Source organism: Fundulus heteroclitus, chromosome 18, assembly GCF_011125445.2.
Source record: "Fundulus heteroclitus isolate FHET01 chromosome 18, MU-UCD_Fhet_4.1, whole genome shotgun sequence".
Classification (NCBI taxonomy): domain Eukaryota; kingdom Metazoa; phylum Chordata; class Actinopteri; order Cyprinodontiformes; family Fundulidae; genus Fundulus; species Fundulus heteroclitus.
In genome coordinates this window covers 26,583,590-26,602,987 of record NC_046378.1, presented here as the reverse complement: position 1 = coordinate 26,602,987, position 19,398 = coordinate 26,583,590, and the positions used below count along the sequence as shown (strand labels likewise).

Genomic DNA, 19,398 nt, shown 5'->3' with positions numbered 1-19,398 from the left:
AAACCATGAAAGGTAAGCTCTCTTCTATGAGAGGCCCCAGACGCAAACCTCCTGGTTATTTTCCTCTCAGCGTCCGAAACCGTATACGTCAGAACAAATAAAAACTCATCACCACAGTGATCCGATTGCTGTTTCTAAGGGCCTTCTTAGTAATCACTTGTTATTTTACGTTGAGTCGCCGCACCGAAGCAAAGAGGAAACACTTATCGCTGTGGATTTTACCGTTGATGGATTATTGAATGTACACTCAGTGGTGTACCGATTGATCCTGCTGGTGTAAATCTGATGTTAATATGACAGAGGTTAACAAGCAGTCGCAGAGCCTCAGAATAAAGATTAGCATCACGCCTAGCTGGTGACAGAGGAGGGCAATGAGGACTAACACCATTAACACTTCTTTCATTGGTCGCTCTATTAAAAACATGAAGGCTGAGAGGAGCAATCATTAAAAATATATATATTTTATGACACTATCTAAATTTAACAACACTTGTTTAATAGCAACGCTTCAATCACTTCATTATCACCAGATAACAAAGCTAACAGGTAAATACATTTTCCTTTACAGAAAATGAGGCTAATAAACAGAGACCTAACAAAAAGGCTCCCCTGGTAACGAGGAGGATCTAAGAGAATAGGTTATTTAATCAATGCATAATTTGTCAACTACAAACACTCACATTCGATCTTAGTGGTGCCTTACCGGCCAGATAGCACACAAAAAGGCTCAATAAAAATCTTACACGAATAATACACGACTGTTTTAAGTAATTCAGCCTTCTAAAGTGCAAAGCAGAAATATTGCTTAACATTTTTTGCTTGTTTTGTCTCACTTAAATGTTTCAGATCACACAAATGTTACTATCAGACAACGATAGCCTGATGGAACAATAAAAGTGTGAAGAGTTATTACCTCTGTTAAAATCACTTAAGTAGAACATATCTAACAACATGATAAAAGACGTAAAAAACCAACACGTCATCCCCGACTGATCTACAGAAGTTGATATGGGAATCATCAGTTCTGTAAAAAAAAACATCCGACCATCAGTTTGTGACCTTAAGCTCAGCCGCACTTAGCTTACGTAACAGGACAATAACCCAGCGCATATCCCAGGCCATAGTTCCTAGCGATGTAAAAGACTTATTGTCAAGGCCTGCAAATGCCTGATGGCAGAACCAGTTATTAGGTTTAAAGGGCAAATCACATGAAAACTAGAATTTGGATTTACGCTCTATCTTGACATTAACATTTCATCTGAGACAAAAAAAACAGCAAAAACAAAAGACTTTTTCTCAAGGGACTAATTCTTATTCACATCTACATATCTGTATCTATATAAGGTATAACTATATCCAATAACCTTACTGTTCTCTTTGTTACAGCAAAATGACTGCTGACTGTTTGCTTTTACTGTATGTCTATATTTACTGTACTGTGAACACGGAGAACTGTAATTTCTCTGCTGTTTGCACCTACAGAAGTCAAGCGTTAAAATAGACTTGATGCTCACTCTGCCATAAAAGCGAGGCACTCGCTCGCTGCTTGTTAAATACACACTGTTAACTCCCCGAAGCGGTGGTGTATCAGGAGACGGGCGCGGAGCTGCAGGCTGGTAGCACAAACCATCTATCTGATCTGTGTCTAGCGGAGAGCCGGGTTAATGGACCAGAGACAGACGGGACAGATCCGGCCGTACGTACGTTCACACAGTCAGGCTCTAGACTTAAGTATTGGGCTGCCTGATACGGCCCCATGAGGTATGTTTAACACATGAGTGCACCAGGAAGCTGCCTTTAGGTCCAAACGCCGAAACTGAGCTGCCTGGGTTGACGCGTGTGAGTGGAGACCAGCAAACGAGTCGTTTCACTTTTAAAGTCTGATCCGATCAAACGCGTTTGTCAAGAACACTTGCTTGCAGTGAGGCAGCCGAGCATCGCCGCCGCATGGAGACGTTACCTTGAACCAAGAGGCGGGTGGCGTGAAGCACCTCTCCCTGGTCGCTGTACGCTTTGCATGTGTAGGCCCCTCTGTCGTCTCTGGTGATGCCAAGAATGGTCAGGCTGCCATCGTGTACCTGCGGATCGCAAACACAGGAAACGTCAACCAAACGTCGGACACGAAACAATCTGAATGGCGCTTCAGACGCAAGACGGTTCCACACTGACTGAAAGCAATCAGATTTTCCTGGTCCAGCTTGTTGCACGCTCTGATTTGTCAGACATGCATGTCTGCCACAATGTTAGATTAACCAGTTACAGCTTATCAACAATTTTAAGAGGAGAGGCCATTAGAGTTCTGAGTTTACACACGCTACATCGTCAGGACCAACAAGACATCTGAGTGGATGTGTGCAAGCTTCCTCTGGAGAGCTCCAACTAGAACTAAACAAAGAAGATCATAATTATGAATATGCATGTTTTTTTTTACAAGGGCAACACCAGACAGATCTGGGAAAAAGTTATGGAGATGTTTAGAGAAGGGTTAGGTTATCAAACAATGCTCAAGCTACGAACATAGCGCACTGTCCATTACATCATCTGAAAGGGGAGGGAGTAAGCCAAAACTGAAAGGCTATCAATTCAATGGTCGTCTACCAAAAGTGTCAGGCTGGGCAGGAAAAGCCAAAAAGATATAACTCTGGAGGAGCTGCAGAAAGAGATCCACATCTCAGGTGGGAGAATCTGTGTGCAGAACAAATTTTTTGTGCAGTCCTTAAACCTCACCTTTATAGATGAGTGGCAAGGAGCAACCATCCCACAGCCAAGGTGTTGTATATACCACTAAATCTGCAGACGCATATTCTACAAGATCATGTTATAAGTTATTTCCCTTCATCTAGAGGTCATTCATTTCCAAATATTCCTAATGTATCACATTTGCATAGTACAAACCTACATTCATATATATTGTATGTGCTATATTAAATGAACTATCTCTGCCCAAAATAGAAAATACAATTATTTATTTGATGGTAAATCCTCCTGCATTAAGTGATTAAAAATGTCAAAAGAAGACAGATGTAAGAGGCTAGTTAAAATTAAACTCTTGATAAATGTCTGAGATGCATTCAGGCTGCAAGAGAGCGAGCGAGAGCAAGACTTTCAGTAGATACCAGGAGGGCTGGGTGGAGTGCAGGAAGGTTGACCTGTCTCATCCTATTTTAACTTTTAATCTCTGACTGGAAGGAAATATGCTGGATTTGAAAATGTTGTCAGTCTTCAAAGAAATAAAAATCTACACTCTCTTGGGAATATGGATGGAGACTGCTGTTTTAGTTACGGTAAAAAAACAAACAAACAGTAAAAGCCCGTTCTACCAGGACACGTCTGTTAAACACATGGTATGACAATACCTCTTCTTCGAATAAATAACTGATTGCACATCAGAGCTTGTCTTTTTTGTGGTGGGAATCGGCATTACTACCCCATCAAAAATCCTTATTTTGCCTTCAATAATATATTTGCCTCAGTCTGATTCCAGGGTTCTGTGAGCCTGAAAACATAACAATATGTTACCGAGCACCCCTGCAACTTAGGAACACATTAAACAAACCAAAGAGAGAGAGAAAAAAAAACAGAAAATGCTCATAAATTATGCAACAGGTTGCGAGAGGCTCTGTCCATTCAAGTCACACACAGCTGTAGTCTGTCCATTCACGCGGCTGAGAGGGGAATCTGCGACGCCTGCAGAACTATTCCTATTCATCCTTCTCTCAAACGTTTAATAGGCTACTGTTAGATAAACCAAAGCAGCTTTTAACTTCTGCAAGTCTGTTGGCAAACCGGATCATCATCTATCTTTCGCAAGATAACACTTTGTGTAGCGCTGCTGTAAACAAGCAACACGTGTGTCATGCTGAGTGCCGGGAGTGTTAACTAATCACTGGTTTGTTGTGATGTATCACTCTGAGGTTCGCAAAGCCATGCGCCGGGATTAAAATAGTTCGGAAGGAATAAAAGTGGACTCGTTTTATTAAACCCACAGGTACTGTCTGACTGGGCTAGTGACCTTTCTTTTCCTTCTTGCACAGACCAATTTATGGCTGAAATCAGGGCTCGAAACACACAAAATTATCTGAGCAACCATGAAAATAAAAACAGAGGAGGTGACATGTTAGGGCGGGAAGGGAATTGTTTAGTTGCATCTTTTTTAAAGGACCACTGAGCTACAGTAAAACCAATCAAAGATAGCCAAACAGGGTTTCATCTTTAGATATATTTTACAGGAAACATGTCCAAATTTATTAGAGTTAGTGCTGGAATTTTCCTTGAGCTACAAAAAATAAATAAATAAAAATTAAATGAATAATTAGATGAGATCATGAAGAAATACAATGTACAGCATCTGTGTTCCTATGATCTATAATGCGCGCTCATGTTACAAAAACCAGCCGCCACAGAGACAGTTTTTTTCCCCCAGGCTGTCACTCTGATGAACACTTAGCAGTTAGAGTACCCAGATCGATACAATGCGTATTTGCATCCTTCCAACCATGTCTCACTCTTTTGTGAAAACTGTACATATCCATATATATTTATACTCAAAATGTCTTAAATGAGAGCAAAGTGAAACTGTAAAGAACCAACCGCATCCACCTGCGGTTAAAAAAAATGGCCTTCGTTATTGTAGACTTCTTTTATGGCTCTTGAGACGGAAACTGTACTTTAACATATTTAAGCCAGAGGTAATGCTACAGCTTCAGTACTGGACTCTCATACATAAAACAGTGCGGGACAGGTAAAATCAGGAAATGGAGTCACGATCATCACTTTCGTAAGCATTATATAGAATCTATATATAGAAAAACACCTGCAAGTGGGTTTACCATATGACATCAGTGTTCCTCGCATGACATTGGCGGAGAAAATCACACTATATTCTGCAAGTGCCTTGGCTGAATCCTTCTCCATGATGTCCAATCTAAATACTTCAGCCTCTGAGTCCTTAGTGTCCGTGAGTTACCTGTTGTCTCCCCGTTAACTGCTTTTTGCAGCTATAATCTCATAATCCTGAACAGAACTGAAGTCAAATTCTTTGTCTGTGTGCAGAAATTTTTCAATTAAAGTAGACCCACATCTGTAGACTAGATCACAATTGTTGAAATACTTTTCTACAATCCAGTTGGTAAGGCTGATATTTTGGTTCATACTGTTGTGAATAAGACATAATGTGACATGAATGCATGCAGTGCTAATGACCCTATTAGCATGCTAGCCCATTATATCATTGTGTCACCAAAAATGCCTGTTTGGAACAGCTATTTCATTCCTTTCTGCAATTGTTACTGACGAGAACTCCTTGACCATTGAAATAAAATAAAACCGTTTATTGCACAAAATATTGTTTTCAACTTCTTGAGGCAGATCGAAGAAAAAAGTGGAACAATTATTTTCATTTTGCTCCTTTTTTGCCTTAACTAAAGAAGCGCATCGAAGCTGTCATATAGTCAGTGTTCATCCCATGCCAAGTTCTTTAAACAATTTCTGACTCTTGTTACTTCTAAAGTTAAAATCTATCAGCCACAAACTGAAACAAAACTTTTTTGAATTCCAAATGCAAAAATAAATATTTGTCTTTTTTTTTAACCTTCACTGTAATGAAAATTTCAAAGTTAGATAATTGTGGGTCTAAAATACAAATAGGGCCTCACATGTTTGCCTTATTAAAAGAAAGGCATAAAGTGTCCTAATTTTCAAACGTGGTCAAATGTGATCAGATGTGTTTTTATGTTGTTGGTCTAGAGATAAATGGAACAAATTCAACAAAATTAGGTGCTTATTCTAGAAGTAAAACAAGTTTACCTTTTTTTTCCACACTTCAACGAAAACAACATGCAGCTTTGAATCACTAGGAAGCTACTGTTATTTTCCACTTTTCTTTGTTCCATTTTGGAGAAGTCCTTATAATCCCATCTTGGCGGCTGTTCACTCCTTCCCAACTTTCAATTTCACTGTCCTCTTTTTGTCTGTGCCCATAAAAAAAAAAAAAAAAAAAAAAAACGAGGATGAAGAGGGAATCTGACCCCGACAGTCACATTCCTCTCTTTCTTCATGATGTCTCCATGGATCTGAAGCCAGTCCAGTGAACAAATATACCCTCATGCTCAGTCTCACTTTTTTTGGGTTTTTTTTGGCGACATTTCCACATACTTAAGGAAACACTGTAAAGAGTGAAAACTGGATAAAAGCAGTGAAGCTTGTGACAGATTTCCCCATATTTCGTGCTACATTCATTCATTCTTTTGTTTTGGCTAATGTAATATTGATACGGAAAGGAGAGATTAATTATATATCGGAACATTATCTTATCATATACTGAGGGGATGCTGTTAGAAGAGGCGATCGAAAATAAAAGGGAAAATGAATAAAGTCTTTAGCAGACAATCTATGGCTCTGCCACTTCATGTTGGGTATATTCTCCTGTGGGGAGGCGAGGGCTGGGTGGTGTCTGCAGCAGTCTGTAATACGGATGACGTACGAGAATGTGAAGAGATGCAGCAAAGAGAGGCGACAACTTCTTGAAAAGTTGAAAAAAAAATAGTCCCAATCTGTTCTGTTCAAGCTGCTGCGGCTCTGCAACAACTTATGCTGATCAGAAGGCTACAGCGCCGTGTAAATATCTTGAGTCATACATTACTTCTTTATGATTCGAGAAAGATGGGCTTCTGTGATGTCCAGGGTGTATCCTCTCACCCCATAACCGCTGGAGATAGGCAACAGCACCCCCATTGGTCATTGGTTGCTTCTTTTCTCATTTTGAGCCCAGCAGAAGATCATCTGCAAAGCACCGTCCAATAGTTTGCTAAACGCCAGACTTGATCATATTTTAGAGCCATCTTAAAATTACGAGACACTACGAACAAAAAATCTGCCTTTCCACTGTTATCCACACCAGATATCAAAACATACTTTCCTGACCCAGAAAGAACCTATGATGACCTATGAGACGTGTCAAATGGATGTGTGGTCGCTCATCTCATTGGCAACACAGAAAACAGCGTGAAAGAAGCCATGTACAGCAGAAGAGAAGTACAGTAAGAGAGATTGATTGTTAACTTAAACAAGCAAAAACTGCAGATTTCTCCTCCCTCTCACCAAAAACATTCTCTTCTTCAAAACTGTATTTGCTCGAGGATTTTCTGGACTGAAGAGGTCCAAACCATAGATAGCTTTAGTGGAGTCAGCAGCAGGACCTCCAAGGCGACCATGGGTTGCTCGCAAGCATGGAAGAATATTCAAACGTCTCACTGCAGGTTTTACTTTTTATGTGTCATTGTTTGTCCCTACAAAATGTCTGCTAACTTATATGGACTGTGTTATTATTTATTCAGTAACCAATCTTTCCAACCAGGTGCATCAGTATCGTGTTTTTCCGTCATCGTATGAACTAAATGACCGACAACTTGTTCTTCAGGATTTCTGTTTCAATCGCTACGTGTGCAGCATTACCTTGAACCTACTTTTTACATTCAAACGACATGTTGCGAGAAAACCCGTAGAGAAACTATACACGGACGTGAAGAGTTTGATTTGAATGAGAGTCGGCGTCCTCCAAATATAGGTTTGAAAATATGTGGGGGGGGGGGGGGGAAGTGTGACTTTCCGTTGCTTCCATTCACTGCCGCTATGTTTCACGTGACCGCTGCATTGCTTGGTAATATAAAGTGTTTTTGTCACTGTTGCTGGGAGAAATGGCAACGTTTGTGCACATCAGAGCGAGAACTGCAGCAGAAGTTACAATGTGTACCTGAAAGCTGCCATAATTTATAATTTTTTTAAATACAATTTCTGTTGCAAGCAGTGCGGTTATATACTACTGTGGATATATGTAGACTTTTTAATGCCTGGGTAGTGAGCAAGTCAACATTTTTCCTTATTTCCCCCTCCTCCTTGGACAAATATCCACATGAATCTTCATTGCATGTATTATAATTATAAAAATATATGTAAGACTTGCCTATCAGTATATTTTCTTGTGTTATTTATTTACTCCTTTATTTACTCCTAAAATCCTAAAGCAACCACAGTTTTTTAACCTCTTAAAACCGATACTTGTAGTCTAATGATAGGCTTTTTGATTCCTAAAAATGATCTGCTTCTCTTTAAACATATATTTTTACATAATTGTTTTGACAGATCTGTAATTGAGCTTTACAACTGGTCAAACATATAAGTTTGAAGAGAAACCAATTTTTCAGCCTTTTGTCAGGAGTCTTAAAGCCTATATAGGTTTGGATCAAAATTCTCAGTCTTAAGAGGTTAAAACATTTGTACTGTTTTGTAGGTGGGTAGAGAACAGCCCGGATATGTAACAGGAGCAAAAGACTGAAAGTGAAAATTACACATTTTGTTTAAGACGCAGCATCATGGGGCTGTAATGCACCGTCACACTTCTCTGAGTCATCTGTATGTTAAACGCCTTTGATTCTCTAACATCAGCACCACGGAGCTGATGTTTATTGATGTTGCAGTGTGTCGCTGAGAGACTTTTTTGTTTTTTTTACCTATCAAACCACAGTGAGGCTGTGCCAGAAATATCATGTCAGACATCAGACATTAGAGAGGTTTTGTTTTCCACAGGAATAAAAAAAAATCCAACATCACCAGACAACAAAGAGGGTTGAGAAATATGAGGCATGCTGCCAGTAGCTGTTCCTAATACAATAAAATTGATTCAGCTTGTGTTTTTATTGTTTTGTTTTTTTACACATCACAAGGGGAGCAGGAAGAGTCCTCCTAGTATTTGTGTGAAATTTCCTCTATCGGCAACCTCTCAGGTGAATCAAGATGATTTCCAGATTCTCTGACAAAATGGAAAACATTTTAATGTCTTATTGCAAACAATTATTTTGCTTTCAATTAAATTCAGATTGTTGAATTTAAAGATTATGATATAAATACTTTCCAGGATCTCCAGCAAAACAGCAGAATCATCTAAAATTAGCCGGATGAGATGCAGACCATCACATACTTTCGGTACAGATGGGCTCAGAGGATGACACCATCTGCGCACAAATCCCTTCTGTGTTTATTTGCGCAGTCATAAATTGGGGGGTGGGGGTGGGGGGGAGGTTGACATTTTTTGTGATTTCTCACCGAGTACTTTGAGTTGGTTGCAAGCTCCTCTCCTTCTCTCAGCCAGCTGATCATTGGTTTTGGGTTTCCCTGGGCAGAGCAGCTGAGCAGAGTGCTTCCCCCTTCCTTCGCCTCCACATACTGCGGCGGCGTCGCTGTGAATGAAGGTGGGGCTGTAGAGAGAGAAGCAGGCATTTACTAGCAGTCAGCGTAAGAGTTTCCGTTCAGCACACGGCTTAACCAACAGTTGATGCGTTTCCCCACAATTGTTATGTGAGGGACAAACCAGCTGATCGCAGTGATTTTAAGTTCCTCCTGAACTATTAGGAGGTTTATCTCAAAAAAAAAAAAAAAAGAAAACTGGTAAAACATTTTTGATCCTATGATGCGTGTTGATTAACTTGGCCAGCCAGATTGATAATGTGTAGTACTCTACGTTCAACACATTATCAATCTGGGACTGCTCCTACTGATTCTGTTTGGAGAAAGGAGCAGAGCTCTTGGAGCTGATTGGGCGAAGCGACACCTAGTGCCCGCCTACCAAAGGTTGGTTTTAGCCAATCATGGGATCAAATTAAAACGTAAGCACCAGGCAGCATGAGAAACCACAAGAAGGTAAGCTAGTCATGGCACTTCTTCTTGTTCTTTCAAAGATGAAATCATGGATTCACAGGGACATTCGCAGGGGCGGTTCTAGACAGGGGCCAACAGGGGCCCATGCCCCTGTAGAAATGGTACTGGCCCCTGTTATGGCCCCTGTACTAAAGACATAACATTACATAAACTTCTCATAACTATTTGCAATGGCAAAGAAACCATAACTGATTGGTCACTTTGACCAATTTTATTTTTTACCTATACAGTTTTACTCTAAGAAGGATTTAGAAATTAAGATGTTTCACGTTTAGCTTTAGCCATATTGAGCTGGGGGGCAAAGTTTTCAACTGCTAGATCAAGTGTCTGAAACCTGCACTTCCAAAACCACAAGTGGCTCACTTAATATTATTACACAGTTAAATATTGCCATTTTATTGTTTCAGTTTTTTGTTCTGTGCCCCTGTGAAAAAACACTGGCCCCACCTTGGCCCCCCTGGTAAACTTGGTCTAAAACCGCCACTGGACATTCGTCTGTATTGTCCTTGCTTTGCAGCAATCCCTCATACTGAGCAAGCATGAAGCGACTGGAAGGACATATTTACTGTTTTTCTTTTTTACATTTATCAATACATTTAGTGGGTAATACCCTTAGTGTTAGCCAACAAGCTAGCTTTTTCATAAACTGTATTATAGGTGGTGCACAGTACTTGATGATCTAATTAACCTGGGTTTCAATAACAATCTAACCACAGCGCTGTTTAAACAAATTGTTTTTGTTTTTGTGTTTTCTTTTTTTATGACACTTTTGAAAATTTCAGATCAGGCAAAGATAACAAGAGTAATTCAAAAAAATACTTTGTGACTTAAAACTGGTTAAACACTCATGATGTTTTAATACTTAAAATACAAGTCAAATAACCTTCCAGGTATTCTACTGCGAGTTTTTCTCTTAGCACAAATGCTTGGATTCTCTTCTTCACGACTCTCTATGTTTTACACCTCAACAATCAAGTTTAAAGCAAGTGTAATAATTATTTTATATTAATTAAGTCCTGAATCGAAAGAAGTGGCTGGCTGCAGCTATATTTAGATCTGTTCTGGATTACCATGATGTGATTCATATGTACACTGCTGCTCAAAGCCTTCATACTCTGGATGCTGTTTATCATGGAGGCAAGAGATTCATTACAAATTGTAAATGACTCACAAACCAAACCATTGTCTGCCATATTTTTTATCTTGGACGGCCTGACTTGTGTACTGCAGACTCGCAGACGGAGGCGCTGGTATATTTTAATCTACAAGGCTATTTTGGGCCATCTGCTTTCATCTCTTTAGACCTACTTTGCTCAGAAAAAAATAATTTCGATCACAGTCTTTGGTACCAGGATGCTGGTTTGTTGTTTATACTAAAAGTCCATACAGAATTTGGAAAATGGGCATTTAGGTATGCTGAGCTTAATGCCTGGAACTGTTTGCAAAATATTCAATGATTGAAAACATGGTTTTAAATATAAATAAATATTTAATAAAGAATTTCTTAGTAACTTGGAGGCAGACGCATACAACTATACCCACTTAATTTGATGTAAAAGAAAAAGATAAAAGGGTTTACTTCTTGATTGCTGCGTTCTTTCTTTAGAAATGTTTTCTAGGTTAAATTAAGGCTAAACAAGCCACAACCAGGCCTGATTACTGCCAGACCAGTAGCATCAAGGAAATAAGTTCAATGAAAACCTATCTAACAACATCAAACCGCTGCATTGAGGATTCGGCTCATCCAGGAGGTCTCCAAAGAACCCAGAACCACATCTAAAGCACTGCAGGCCTCACTTGCCTCAGTGAAGGTCACCGTTTATGATTCAACAATGAGAAAGAAACTGAGAAAAGCTGCCATTTATGTGAAGGGCCTCAAGTGAAAATCACCACTGATAAAAAAACAAAACATATCTTAGTTTTCCCAAAAACACCTTGATGACCCCCGTTAGGTTTAGGGGCCAATTAGATTTTCACAAAGGCTCAGGTACTTTTTTTTTGTTTTGTCTGAATAAATGAAACTCGTTTGAAATTGTCCTTTGCATTATATAATTATTCAGGTTATCTTCACCTGGAATTAATTTTGGTAAATGATCTGAAACATTTTGGTGTGATAAAAGAAAGCAAAGCAAAAAAAAAAAAAAAAAAAGGAAGAGAAAATGGGTTTTGTATCTTGCAGAAAAGTTTATTTGTCATATTTCCTTGTGGTGAATATGAGTAGACAAATTTCAAAATATAACAAATATCCTAAAGATGTCTCCCATCAAGCTCAAAAGCCTTTGGTTTAAGGTAGAGTTATAAAAGCATCACTTAAGGTGCTGTGAGATGTTTTTTTTTTTTTTTCCAACTTGACCAAAGAGAGGAAACCCAAAGCAGTTTTTCCCAAGCCTAAACACTTAAACCTCCATAAAGGAAGCATTTCTCTGCAGCCATTTTGTAAAGTGCTCGTCTATTTTTGAGTTGTTAACAGAGGGACAGCAGAGGTATGCAAAAGCAATTAGATCCTAGAGTTGCTGCTCATTTTGTCGGCGACGTGACAGGCACCAGCTGCGGCGTGGACATGGATCTGGGACGATAACGAGCCCCCTTACATATTTCCTATTTAGCAAAAAAGCACTTTGCGCTATCGCCGTGCTTCCACCTGATGTTTCTGCGCTCCTCAAACGGCTTCCACCGCGCTGCTAATCATTTCCTCGAGGCCACTAAACTGCAGCTTCCTCTCTATGTAAAAATTTTGATTATAAATAGTCGTACTGAGTTCAGTTAAATAAAAAAAAAAATAAGACTGCTTTGGTGGAAAATGGGTCAGCGCTTGCCGCTGGGAGTGCTGCCATGCTTCAGACTGCACACAAGCACCTGGCATGAAATAAACAAATTGCCCAATTAGCACTTTAGACATCTGTCTGTCCATACTGGCCTCTCGCTCTCTAACACCCATTACATTACATGGTACAGTTGATTAATGGCGATCCGGATAAAAGGTACCCCTGGTTCCCGTGACCTTTGCTCTTCGAAGATGATTGGTCCATAGCTGAATCAGACTGGCTTTACGTGTAAGTTTAGGTATTTAAAAGAACACTCAGCAGTATTTTCAATGTACCTTCATGATTTTGTTTTAGGATAAATTTGATTGATCTCCACGTGACTCTGCGCTGCTGATCATTCCTTTTTAGCTTCTGTTTTTTTTGTTTTTTTTTAAGTGTACCCTTGCGCTGTTTCACTCGTACTTTACCTCAGCAAAGTCCATCACTGGATCTCCTCTCCTAAATGTTACGTATAATATTTAGCTCAATGCGTGCTTTCCTCGAGGGAATAAGCGTCAGCTGACAGGAAGTATGTGACAAACGTGGCGTTGCTGTGACAGCAGCAGGTACATCATCCCGCCTGGGATTTGTTTCACATCGTCAGCTGCAGCCCCCTCGCACAGGAAGCGTCACCACCGATGGGGAGGGAGGGGGGGATGAAACATGGGAATTACACAAGAAAGCATCCGGCGCAGTAAACTCCTGCCCTACTTATAGCAGCTCTGCATCAATTATCCACATTAAAAAAGAAAAAAAAAAAAAAACGCTTGAAGAAGTTATGCTTCTTCTGTTTGTCTCTGTGGACCACACGGCACACGATATTTGCTCACTAACTTTAAAGTGGTTTGCATCTCTTCAATTCCCCGGTATTCGTTTTTCTTTACTTTGTTTCTGCTCCTAGGAGGACGCAGCTTCTGAAAGAACAAATTTGTCATTACTTTAACAAGATTTCAGTCTGAACCTATAGAAAGAAGTGAAAAAAAAAAAACATTCAAGGACAAATTCCTGTCTCCAAATTGCTACAGTTAACAGAATTACATTCATAAAACATCCCAATCAATGTTTTATTAAAGACTTGTCGGACACCAGGCTGTATCCAAAACGCTAACTGACAGCAGTGTTTCCCTTAAGATAGCAACAACGAACACTAAAAGCTGTTTTCACACATACGACGCACCCCTGAGAGTTCCTCGCCTTTTTCCCAAACAAGATGTTTGTCACATAATCCTGCAGCTTCAAAACCTTCAGCTCCTACTGTGTCCTGTTGAAGTATTTAAAGTGCATTCAAATTTTGTGACATTGCAGGGGGGGGGGAAAAATCTGAAAAAGATGTTCGCAAAATGAAAAGGACCCCTTTAAAGTCGGATCGAGCCGGGGTATGAATTATTCTGGAACGAAGTGTATGTAATCCTCTTTTTTTTTTGTACAGCCATTGTATTGTATAAAAGTGAAAAAAGCTCAGTTAATTTCTCATGCTTTGTTTTGCTTTAAAGAATCTATGTCAGGATCCTCCCCCAGGGGTTTGATTACCTATTTTTAGGTTCCTAGGGATCCTGCAGTTTTTGTTTGTGTTTTCTCGCGTTATTATTGTTCATTTCTGTTAGGTTAGGTTCCTGTCCTTAGTTTCTGTTCATTATCATTTAGTAGCTCTGTTAGTGAGTTCTTTCGATTAGATCTGTTCGTTGACTACGTTTTCCTGTTAGGTTCTGCTCCCCTCCTCTCTCTGCCATACCAATCCTCTCCGTCAGCTTAATTACCTCTACACCTTTCACCGGTGCTTATTGCTCCACCCATCTTCCCTTTCAGCTCGGCCACCCTCATTGTTAGGTCCTCTGTTACGCTACGCCTGTTCTGGTCTCCATTGTGTCGTGTTCCTGGTTCTTGTTGTCACTGCCTGCCATTGAGCCTCGTCTTTTTATGATTCATTTAACCACCTGCAATCCATCATGCAACTACTGAACTCTTCTGCACTCCGGACCACAAACTACAACTGAAAATCTGACCACCTAGATTTAAGTGACCTTGATTAATATTTCTTCAGGTATTTGAGTGTTTGAAATTTTGACATGATTTTTTTTTTTTTACCTTTTATTAAGCCATCTAACTTTAAACAAGCAATTTCAGCCATAAGCCGTTTCCTAAATCCAAGGGTTGAAGCAATGTTTTAGCCATACAACTTAGCAAAGAACCCATTTTAAAGTAGATTGTAAGATGTTTTATTACCAGCAGCCTGAAACAAAGATGCAATGTTTGAACCATTTCGAAAAGAGACGACTTTCAGACAGTGTTCATCTTCTGTGAATGGTTTTGTCCTGGCTTTAAAACTCCATCACGCTTGCCATTCACGCTTTTACTCATCGTTCCTTTTCTTTAAGCATCTGTAGACTTTACAATACGCTGCCGTGGGCAGGTACAAGGACTGAGGGCAGAAACTAATTTCAAGCTCAGCCAAAGCGACGCTGTTCTTTTAAAAATAATTTTGAAGAAATTTGGCTTTCTTTTGAGTAAAGCGTAGAAGAAGTGGGATTGGTCTAAAACATCTGCACAATACTACACATACTGCTGTTTGTGCTGTGTTAGAAAATCTGGTTCAAATCAGCATCAGAATAAGATGATATCAGAAAACACAAAACATAAAGCATACTTTTTGTTTTAAAGAAATTAATTTAGTTTTACTCTAAAATCTTCTTCAGATACATTTCCAGTCAGATGTTCCCATACCATCATGAGCATGAATGTTAAATTGGGGCTTTTGTAGATGCATGTGAACTGTTCTTTTTCAGGGGGAAATAATCACCAGTGATTTTCTTTCTTTGAAAGGACTGGGTGCACAAGAGTCTCTAAAGGTGGACTTCCAATATGCACACAGGCTCACATATTACAGACTAATATTTGGTTAAATGTCCTTGTGCAATTTGCCCTTCAGCCACAGCCTTTTTCTAGCCATCAACGAGCTTCTGGTATCTATTCTAGCTCATATTTGACCAAAATTATAAGCTCGGTCAAACTCTTCAGTTTCTATCATATTTGGCAGAAATGGTCATCCTCATTCAAATCAGTTGGAGTCCTGGCATAAACCAAATTTTTATAAGCATAATCCATACATTTCCAAATGCACTAAGGTCAGAGCATCGAAGAGGCCATTCAGGAAGCTTAATATAAGCCGTCCAAAACTAGTCTTGATGAATATTTAGGATCAATGTCCTGCTGGAACGCCATGGTTTCAACCATGTAAGCAAGTAATTGAGTAAGCTTTAATTCTACAGCACGTTTCACAGACACAGAGTTAAAGTTCTGCACAGAAATGAAATGTCACCGTCAGATGAAGGGAAATGAGTCAGACTATTTCAGCACATATTTGAGTGAGAATGCATACATTACTTTAAGTGTGAATGCGAGAAAATCCACAATGAATTAATCTTGGAGCACCTAAATCTTGTTTTTAAAATGTATTTAAGCTGGATGTGGTTGGCACATTCCTGCCAACAAGAAGACAAGTGCAACTAAATTATTCAGACCAAAATTAAAATGACATTTATGCCTAGGGTTAGGGTTAGGGTGAGCGTATGTAAACTTCTGACCAGAAAGTGCACTCTTTCTATAAGAGATCTATCTATTTTTTTTCATGCATTAGTAAAAGGAAACCCATGAGTAATAGGAAGAAAAATGCTAAATTAGAGCGTTACATATCAGATGCACATGAGCTTGGGTCAGAGATCAAAATGCCAGATTATTACTCACTTATTGGCCCGGTTGCAAGATTTAATCAATGGTGTTTCAGATAAATTATGCATTCTTCAAATGCGATGTTGTAAAACTGTTTGGTGCTTCAGGAACAGCCAGAAGAAGGAAGATATGGTGGTTGAAGGAAAAGAGAGATGAGAAGGAGGAGGGTGGAGGACAGAGATGACAGAGAGAGAGAGACTGGCCTCAGTGTCTCTTTCGGGCACAAGGCCTTGCCATCTGACACCTGCCACGGAGCGGGCATGGAGTCCCTGTCCGCTTGGCAGGAAGTCGGGGCCCACAAACAGGAACCCAAAGGAGGAGTTCATGCAAATACCAATGGCCAAAGGAAATGAGTGTCCTTTAATGTCTGCGGGGCCCCGGTGGAGACGCCACCTGCTTCCCTCAAAGACTCCTATTTAGAGGACTACAACGACTTAACTCCCTTGTTAGATGTTTCGAATACTGAGCCAGCTTTTACATTGTGACAAATGGGTTCATATCGGTCCTGCTGCTGCACCTCAAAGAGCTCAGCTCAGAGCAGCTTACTGTGAATATTAATGAGACGGTTAGAGAGATGCAGTTTGCTCAAACAACTCGACATCTACACAAACACGCCTACAGATGTTCTCAAACCCCAAAACAGCACAAAGGACTGCAGAGGACCCTCAGCGGTAGAACATGACCCATTCAGACAACTCAACCAGCGAACAGAGATTTCCTGTTAAAGTGGAGAATAATTCATTGTGGGCAGCGGGGTAATACACAGACAAATCCTCATATTCTGCCTTGGTTACAGCCATTTCGACAGATCGGCATTTTTCTCCTAAATGGGCCATTCTGTGTGGTCGACTTTCTAAATGCTTCTTTACACTTTATTGTACACGCCACGGGTTGTGATCATTACTCAGATGGGGAAAGCGCAGTCGCTGTGAAAACATGTGCAAGAAATTGAAGGGAACGTGCATGAGTTCAGCACATTGACAGCGCTTTGCGCCCTAAGTCTATCTGACAACAGCTTTCAAGTGAAATCAACATTTCAAGCCATTTCTCTTTTTTTATCACTTAATTTATCCATGAGCTAAAAACCGGAGAATAATTAAGCTAAACAGCGAAATTAAAACAGGAGCTGCGCTCATCTATACGGATATATACAGCAGCGCATCCTCATCAAAAGCATTCTTCATATCAGGCCTTGTAAAATCATTTTATCCCCTTCAAAATCTGTCACATTTTGGCATGTTGAATGCATTTTATTGGAATTTTATGCAATTAACTGATACAAAGAACAGCATGAATACTAAGTGAAAGAAAAAAGGTTTTTCAATTGTTTTGATAAGGTTGGGGAGCACTGTAAAAAAAAATCTCCTACATGCAAAAGGCTACGTGTGGAGGCAAGTTAACTTCGCTGCCACCGTCATGCTGATCAAATGCTTTTCCAGACCTACAGAGAACTGAGAATCTGGGGCAAGACTTGAACCCATCAGTTAAATCTGAGTGGCCTTAAGCTATCAAACAAGGTTCAAAGATTGCAGTCTCTAGACCTGTAAAGCTGACAGGAACAGACCGCAAAAGACTTGCAGCTGTATTTGCAAGAAAATATGTTAATAATAACTGAATAGGTTATTATACGGCTAACACAAACAGCAAATACCTGACGTCAGATTAGAGAAACAAACCAACTCTGCACATTATCACCATCCCTGTGGTGAAACATGGTGGTGCCAGCCTCATACTGTGGAGATGCTTTTTTCAGCAGGGACAGGGAAGCTGGGCAAAGCTGATTACATGATAGAAAGAGTTAAAGCCTGAGCTACAAAAGCATCATTTAGAAGAAAGGTTATTAATGGGGTACAGTGGCCCAGTCAAAGGGAAACTTGAAAATTCAGGTTCCAAACCTTCAGCATCTAATTGGACTGTGTTTGAGCAGTGTTGCACAGAATGCATAAAAGTATCAGTCTGTAAATGTGCAACGTTGAGCTATAACCCCGAAGTGAAAGGGTTTTCCACAAAGTATGACTCAGGGAGGCTAAATACAAATCAATGCACAACACAGATTTTTACTATTAAGAGATGTGCATCATTTTGTTGCCCACTCCTCCACTATGCAGCACTTTGAATTGGTTTATAACATAAAATCCTAAATGAAACACATGCCAGTCTGTGATGGCCAAAGGGTAAAATGTAAAAGAATAATAATAATAAATAATGTAACAGATGCATGAATTTGCACGGCATAAGACACAAGTACATCACTGTCTGTGATGCTCTGTAACAACGTGAAGGCGCACACTGGATCCTCAGAGCCACTGGGGCATTCCTGGGAAATGCAAAGGTGCAGATTTTTTTTTTTTCGCCTGCTCATCGGTTTGATAGCTCTCACACTATCACACACTATCCTTGCTGAAATCCCTGAAACAGGGCCACAATCAATCCTTACTCTAAGCAGCCTCTCATTCCTTTTTTTTTTCCAGAGGCCTTTTTAAAGACAGAAAAAAAGTTAGGTGAAACAGTGCCCTATTCAAAAATCCTGATAAAAATGTGATATAGTTCATATCTATCACCTGTACCAGGAGGCTAGGTCTTTGCCAAGGATGTGAGTGAACAGCTACAACCTACAGCCCAGACCATATTAACTGGCACCCCTGTAAAGATGTGTAAGAAGCTCTAACATTAAATCCTCTTTACTGGAGTAGCATAGTCACAGGGAAAATGTTAAAACAGCTCAACCTTCAATATTAGTTTATTTACTCAGTGCAAAAAACAGTCCAATTTAAGGTAATATCACCAGTGTCCTACTTATTGTTGGTAATGCTGCTTACTTTGCATAACCTCCTTTTATTCAATAGGACATAACTTAGAAAAATCTTACAGGAAAAAAAAAACTAAGTTGGAACTTATAAATAGCGGGGTCTTTGACCATTCTTCACTATGCAGTCTCTTCCTATCATATCAGGCCTAGGTACTCTCTTATGCCTTTCTTTAAAGGGGATATGTTGTGCTAAATACACTTTTTTAGCCCTTAAATACATTTTGTCATGTACTCGGAGTCTCTGGGAATGCAGAGAATCTGATTATAGTCTGTCCAGATGCCGTGTAAATACAGCATCGTTATATTCTGTTTGGGTTATATTTTTAGCCTGTTCAAGTTCCTCTGTTT

The 19,398-nt window shown here is 39.8% G+C and overlaps 1 protein-coding gene across 7 annotated transcripts in view; it reads right to left on the bottom strand.

The window, feature by feature from the left end:
- LOC105939759 (protein turtle homolog B) overlaps nucleotides 1-19,398 on the bottom strand; it is a 105,198-nt gene that overhangs the window by 45,123 nt on the left and 40,677 nt on the right. For all 7 annotated transcript variants that reach the window (XM_036150324.1, XM_036150325.1, XM_036150328.1 and 4 more), the window contains exons 4-5: nucleotides 9,100-9,251; nucleotides 1,961-2,078 (exon numbers count right to left, since the gene is read on the bottom strand). In XM_036150324.1, the coding sequence (XP_036006217.1) occupies nucleotides 1,961-2,078; nucleotides 9,100-9,251 (270 nt within the window). The remainder of the gene's footprint in view (nucleotides 1-1,960; nucleotides 2,079-9,099; nucleotides 9,252-19,398) is intronic.